At 43.4% G+C, this 7,359-nt stretch overlaps 1 protein-coding gene across 1 annotated transcript in view; it reads right to left on the reverse strand.

The window, feature by feature from the left end:
• Nucleotides 1–488: 488 nt before the first annotated feature.
• Nucleotides 489–7,359, reverse strand: part of CAMKMT (calmodulin-lysine N-methyltransferase) — a 456,979-nt gene continuing 450,108 nt past the window's right edge. Inside the window, exons 12-13 of the mRNA XM_004369498.2 lie at nt 6,445–6,576; nt 489–677 (exon numbers count right to left, since the gene is read on the reverse strand). Coding sequence (XP_004369555.1) covers nt 600–677; nt 6,445–6,576 — 210 coding nt within the window. The 3' untranslated portion in view covers nt 489–599. The remainder of the gene's footprint in view (nt 678–6,444; nt 6,577–7,359) is intronic.

The following is a 7,359-nucleotide window of genomic DNA, read 5'->3' on the forward strand; positions in this document are numbered from 1 at the left end:
TCTACATCTATTGGGGAAAAAAACATCCTGTTTAAAAGGGGAAAAAAGAATCAGCGAGAGAAAGAGAGATGGCAGATTTAATACAATTAATCTGAGGGAGATTGGAAAGACATGCTTTATTTTTTTAACCAGGAAAGAATTAGGATGTTTGCAGTGTTTACAGATTAAAAACTACCACCACCAAAAATAAGACAAAGAGGTAAATTTTTTTAAAAGCGGGGCAAGGGTCCACCAAAATAAATTCTGTCTCAATTGGAAGGAGAAATGTTTAGGTTGCTCACAAGTCGAATTCAGTCTCAGACAGATTGCTTATAAATTTTTAAAGACACACAAAGGTTTGGTGCAAGAAAGCAACAAGCAGACTGAGGAAAGGGGGATGGCGGGAGGCGGGTGAGGATGGCTGGGGAATAATGTGGGTGAAGACAAGTGGACTCCATAATCCACACTGTTGCTGAGGGGTGGGGGCCCGAGGCCTGGGGGCTTGCAAATCCAGGAGCCAGCGGCTTGTTGTATATTATACTCAGTACAGACTTCTATTTTTGTGAAAAATTTTCCATTGTAAGCTTGATGTTTTTGTCTTCTCTTGAAGAGTTAATCTCCTATCCATTTTTGGTTAAAATAAGCAGAAGTGGGTAATGAAGGTTTTCTTCATATATGTCCTGGTTTTCCTTTTTCAACTGAAAACAATAATAGAAAAATAAGGTCAGGGGACTTAGATTATGTAATTTTACCTGTCAATTAATTTTGAGCATAGCAATGACTTATTACTTAAATATATTGTTTTGGGGGAAAAAAATCCCAAAAAAGGTGACTCAGAATAATTCTTAGTGGTATTGGTCATGATAATACTGTGCATCAAGATGGGAACTTTTTTTTTTGGTGTGGGATAGGGTTTGTTTTTGTTTTTTTCATAAATACCTAAAGTGCATTTGCGACCTCTCTGAGCTACGAGGCACTTCACTGAAGAGACAGCTGGGAACGCATTCACTTCTCCAGACCGGGCATTTGGCAAAGAAGTTTCTGCTCTCAGTCCCCTCTGCCCTGCTGGCACCCCAGTATTTAGGCAGCATACATTTCAGATCAGCCACTGTGTGGATGCCCTGGCAAAACCTGGGCACAAGGAATCGGCTTGTGGGGCCTAAGACATTTCAACGGCTTTCCAGCTGCTTCTTAGGCGTTGATAATATTAATGATATACAATTCAAAATTTCTTTTCTCTGAGGAGGACAGCATAGTCTAACAATTAGGGTAGCAGCATTTGATACACTGCTCAGGTGAAGTTCAGAGGGCCTTTCCATGACAGGTTTTAAAAGTCAACCAGAGCCCTCAAATTTAAGGTACACTTTTCCTCATTCAGCTAGAGTAATTGTGACAGTTGTCTTTATTTAGCAAATGGCAAATTACAACGATAAAATTGTTATTTTTGAAGTTAGTGTTTTTGAGCCATTTGTTAATTCATTTTTTAATTTCTAAGGATTGGAAAGAAATATTTCTTTTAAAATTGTACATGGAACCAATTGCTTTATTGTTTCAAATCGGACAAACACCCTCCCACCCCAAGCTAAATGAATGGCTCCCACATCACAGCTTTATGGGTTAGTCGATCTGGGGCATGTTAACGTGAATATTTTTGCAGTGTGTGTTTCTTCTAAATCACAGTCCCAAACTGTGACATGCCCGTGTCACTATTAAGGACAGGAGCAACGAGCCCGCTTTTCCTTTTCCAATGGGGAACATAAAGCCAACTCTGTCTTTACTTTCTAATTCACTTTCCTAACAGCTGGTGTGCTCCAATCACTGAAGTAACTTCATTCTCTTTTCTTAGATGGAGTTTGCTCTGTTTACAGATGATTAGTTGTCTATTTAGAAAGATCCTCTTGGATTTTTGTTGCCACCAAAGTAGCGACCATGGTAATCCTGAGCACAGGTCCCTCAACATCACTCTTTTTTATCTGGGGGGAAAAAAAGCAGAGAAAATGGCTTTACAACCTCCCAATCCAAACCCACTAACTGGAACCTACCAACTGTAAACACCTTTGTTGTTAGTTGCCCTAGTGATAGAGGGAGCTCCCTGAAATATTTTATAGATGGGAGAAGGGGCCAAGCTAGCTAAATTCTTTCCTCAGGGATTGGGGATCAGGGAAAGTTGATTACTCAGCGTGAGTCAGCTGACCTACTCACAATGTACTGATATACAGAGACTCAAATGAGCTCTTTATAAAGTCCCTGAGGTAATATGTAGGATAAATAATTCTTCTGTAAATATGGGTTAGAAACCACTTTTAACTTGGATTCTATGCTGACCTCTGGAGGCCAAAGCAGAGGCTTCGTTGCTGGAAGGGGCCAGGGGCCGGCCCCGTCTTGACTGTGAGCCCTTCCCGTTAATGGTAACGTGGAAGAGCCCTCAGAGGCAATGCTGCAGCCCGCCATCAGACCATTTCTGAATCAAGTCTGTTATGTGAAGGCACTTGAACACACACAAAGCTGTTAGGAAATACTTGCTTCGATGGGGGAATGTTATGTGGTTGAAGAATAATTCCATTTACCGAGGCTGTACTTCTTTGTCCAATTAATAATTATAATTTAAAGAAATAATAAAGCACCTTGGGAAAAATGAACAAAAAGCAAATTGTGAATAAAACAATTTTTCAATTTCATGGGTTAAAACAGGGTCTTTGAGGACTGAACTAAATTATATAGCTGCTATTAGTAGCATTATGCTTTACTTCATAATTGGATGTAACACGCTCAGCCTTACGGCGTGAACAGCAGCAGCGGGAGCGGGAGTTCAGACTGTTTACCCTTTACAGTATCCACAATTATCAACAGCACACCACACAGATTATAAGCACCAGCCACTTGTAATGTGGCATTTTGAATAGATAAGCAGAAGGGCAATATGGCTGTGCTTTTAACACAATGTACTGACTTCACAGCCGAGCCCAAGCCTATTTTCACTACTGAGTACCAAAATACAGAAAATAAACACTCCAGTGGTTTTGCAAAAGTTAAAAAACAGTAAAGGAAAAGAAACAGGGCATGTAAAATGAGGTGTTAAAGGATATTTGCATGAATGAGAGTACTTTTATCAACTAATTTCAAGCCAACTGTAATCTTTTGTCACTCTGCCTTACTAAACAATTTGCTATCTTAACATCCCAAAGGTTTGGAGCCATACCATCAAGCACTGCATTTGATTCCGGAGCCCAGAGAGGACCAAGAGGTTGGAGAGGAGAGGGGAGTGTTTTATGTTTCTTCCCGTTGCCTGGATGAACAGAAAAAAAAAAAATACTACACCTTTGGCTGCCTGGCTCCTGAGCGCGCTGGTTGCATGGTGTGGGCACAGTTTAACAAAAGCACTGGCAGAAAAGTGCAGAATGGCACCGTTTTGATTACAGGCTTGCTTTTTAACGGAAATAAAATTTCACAGTTAACAATGAGAGGTGAAAAGTTTAAGAGGCAAAGCTGTTCCTCCTGATCACTGACTGTTAATCAGCTTCATGGGTGGTTGCCTAAATCTGTATTTTTTTTTTTTTTAACCTTGCACTACTGCCAAGATTGTAACTAATTTTTTTCCCCTGTTGTAAGGGAGGGGTGAAAAACTCGGCAGAGAAGGCAGCTGTGTGTGAGTGACGTGAGCCACTAATGCAGAGGGCAAAATTAAAATTCATGAATCTCTTCACAACCGTTTGTGTAACAAGATTAAGACGGGACAGCGGAAAGGAGTGGCATTATCAGGCGTTCTACAGTCCTCCAGCTGGTTACGCTCTATTCCAACACAGTAGGGCTAAGAGGATAACACGCAGCCTGAAGGAACACGCCGCTCCTCCATTTGGGAGCAGGCTCGGCCCAAGGACGATGGGGGTTTGCCCAGAGATGGAGACGAAGAAAGCGGATTGCTGGTCAGGATGGAAAACTTTTAAGCCTTGGCTATTAGCACACGGCAAACAAAAGCCGCCGGGGTGGAGGTTCCGGGCGGTGCCGCGGGCCCCTCCACGTCCCCTGGGTCCCGGGTGGGCGGCTGGGCGGGGGCGCAGCGGGGCCGCGTGCTGGCGCAGCCTCCGCCCCGGGGACTGCCAGGCGGAGAACGCTGGGGCCCGGCCAGGAGCTGGACCGTCCTCACTCCCTCCAGCTTTGCTCATCGTTGGGCCAACTGGATGGTTCTTTCAGGACACCTTTTCTGCAAAGGAGCCCTCCACGTGCGAGCTGCGGCTGCATCCCTGGGGCCAGGCTCTGAGCAGCCAGCACAGTTACCCCTGCTGCTGGGGCAGGAAAACGGGGAGCTTTTGCTAGAAGCAGAACACCAACCCCACTGAAATAGCGCTGAACCCAAACACCAAACCCACTGCCTTTGAGTAGATTCCGACTCATAGTGACCCTATAGAACGGAGTAGAAATGCCCCATAGGGTTTCCAAGGAGCGGCTGGTGGACTCGAACTGCAGACCATTTGGCTAGCAGCCGAGCTCTAAACCACTGCGCTACTCTAGTCATTAAAAATACATATTGTGGGTGCAGGCTTATGAGCCATACCTTTTACCCAGGGTGCCCCAACTCTATGGAATATTTCACTAGCCTGAGAAGAGGACGCAGCCCCACCCCCCGGCCCACGCACACGAGAAATAACTGAAAGAGACCTATTTCTTAATCCAATTTCAGAAGGTGTGGACGTTGACTTGTAAGCAATTATGAAGAGGTTTAAAACTCAGGGTGCTTAGTTACTTAAGGAAATTTATTTTTGTGGGCCTAGTCAATGGGTCCAATAATGAATCTGTCAATGATTATTTCTGGAGTACTACCTATGGGTATGGTGCACGACATAAATAAAAGAGGCGGGCTTAGCAATGCATGGACGTGCTCTAGGTTTAGCAGGGCGGGGTACAAAGTTAGAAATAAACAGGCAAAGTCGCTGTCCAATAGGGGCTGACAATGGAAAGTTCTAGACAAAGGAGAGGAGGGCAGGGAGGGCTGAAATGCTTCACGTGTCCCAAGGCACTTCAGAGCTTCAGGGAGGAGACCGAGGCTATCAGGCACGATGCTGAACATCTGCTGATGAAACAACCAAGCCTTGGCTCTCCTGAGCTGTCACCGAGAAGCTAAAAGCATTTGTTGTTCTATGGGGAAAGCGAATGGCACGACATTGAAGTGGCCGTCAGCTGATCCCTGGGGCTCCAGCGTGACCCTGGAGAGAGGGCCATGTTATCCCCTTGGATGGAGGAGCCAGGGGGCTAGGAGAGACCCTTTCCCCCACCAGGTAAAGCCCTCAGAGCCAGTCCTTTTGTTCTAGGGAGGAGTTTAAAAAGAGAAGCAGGTAAGATTTGAATATCATGCCATTCTGTTTTTTACTTTTTTGATTGTAAGCAATGGGCCAGATTCCACTTGTGAGAATAAGTGATTTAACTCTTTCACTTCATAAACCAACCCCCCTCCCACCCCCCCACCACCCAGGGGCTGACTCGACCTCTGAAGACCCAAAGAAGTGAAGATATTTCCAGAAAGTGAGAAATTTCCTCTGTCTTGCCTAGAAGGTCAGATCTGTTTTGCATATAACTTTTTAACAGTCAACACACTTCTCCATTACATCACAATCCTGGGCAGTAAAGAATGCTATTAATATTTTCCCAGGAGAAAATAAATTTAGGTTGGGCTTTTACTTTTCTGTAGTCACAACTTGCAAAATCATGACAAGTCACAGTCTCCTGCCAAGGTCAGATTAGCTCAGTGAAGGGCGATTTCCAGAAGGCACAAAATCACAGAAGTAATACATGTTATACTAGTAACTGTGACAAGCATTAACAACCGTTAGAGTCCTAAAAAGTTTTTGGTGGAACATTTGCCTCTCAGTGTCCTATATTGCTCTACACCTCTAAATAATAAAGAGGCTGATAACATTGCTTTATGTAAGCAAGCTTAGAAATCACTCTCAGATAAGTGCTTTTGACCTAAATCTTGTAGCGCCTCAATCTGACATATAACCCCACAACTGTGAAATTCTGTATGAGATTTAACAGTCTCAAACTGCTAACTGACCCAGCCATAAAGCAAGCAGAGATAAAGATTTACAGTCCGACATGATACAATTAGACATTCACCTTCTATTTATTTCAGGACAGCTAAGGGTTTAACCTACTTAACAGCTGAAGGTTTTTCATTAAAACATAAACGCTTGATTATCGTTCGTTCTATGCCACTTCCCCTGCATCCTACAAATTAGTCTATTATGAATGAAAAGATTAGTTTGTTTCAGAGAAAGGGATAAACAGGAATGGTTTCTGTAAAATCCTCCCAGACATGCAAAGATAAAAGATGGCTTTCCCACACAAAATAATCAGATACAAATAGCTGTTCAGAAGCAGAACACGTAAGGAGTACTTTAATCAAATATTTAGGTTACCTGCCAAGAAGACCATGATCTCAGGGTTATCTAACACAAGCAGAAAACTAACCTTGGAGTGGAAGTTTGAAATGTGTTCATCATAATTTTCATGTCTTTGGATAGAGAAACCCGCTTTTTCAGCTAGATTGCAAAACTGGTCTACAGTGTTCCCTCGGCGTGGGGCAAACACCATTGCTTTCCCCTAGAACATTAAAAAGGAAATGCAGACATTTAAAAACTGGAAGTCAACCACACATAACAGACGTTTGGTCAAAGCATTTAGTGTCCTGCTCTCAAGTAGAAAAACGCAATAGTTCTTGAGGCATCCACACAGGCTAGGTATTCACTTCAGGGATAGATGTACGTCAAATAAGAAAATATCTATTTTGCATTCAAATAGCCAGTTGCCATGTTTCATCCTTTTCCATTAGTGCATATAACAAAAAATAAAAAAAGTGACTGGAAGTCGGTGCTGTGTACACACCTCTCTGGAGTCCACTGGTTTAAAGCTCTGACTAGATTTTAGGGTACCTGGTCCAGGGCAGTACCAGCCACCTTGTGACTCCTTGGCAGCTGCTAACAGGTCCCAGCACAGCACAGCTTCAGAGTATGTGGCAACAGCTTCATCTAAATGTTAGTTTATTGTATCCTGAAAACTCAATACCAAGGCATCTTCAAAGAGACAAGGAACCACAGTCCCTACTGGAGAGTTGTCATTTCAGTCCTGCCACCAGCCTTTCCGGGACCATGCTGTCAGAGACAAGGCTACAGGAGCTTGGTTTCCTACTTCACTGAACCTCTCATAATGGCCATGGCTGCAGCAAAGCAGCTGCTGACAGTACTCAAATGACTGCTGTTCAAAGAAAGTGGTCTAATGAGAGTAAACAGGTTTTTCTAAATAAATCACACAGTCTCATGAGATTGTTGCAGTGGGGAGACTGGGACGACTTGAGTAAAATATATACCTGATTTCAGAAGACCATCC

This window comes from Trichechus manatus, unplaced genomic scaffold, assembly GCF_000243295.1.
Source record: "Trichechus manatus latirostris isolate Lorelei unplaced genomic scaffold, TriManLat1.0 scaffold00005, whole genome shotgun sequence".
Classification (NCBI taxonomy): Eukaryota; Metazoa; Chordata; class Mammalia; order Sirenia; family Trichechidae; genus Trichechus; species Trichechus manatus.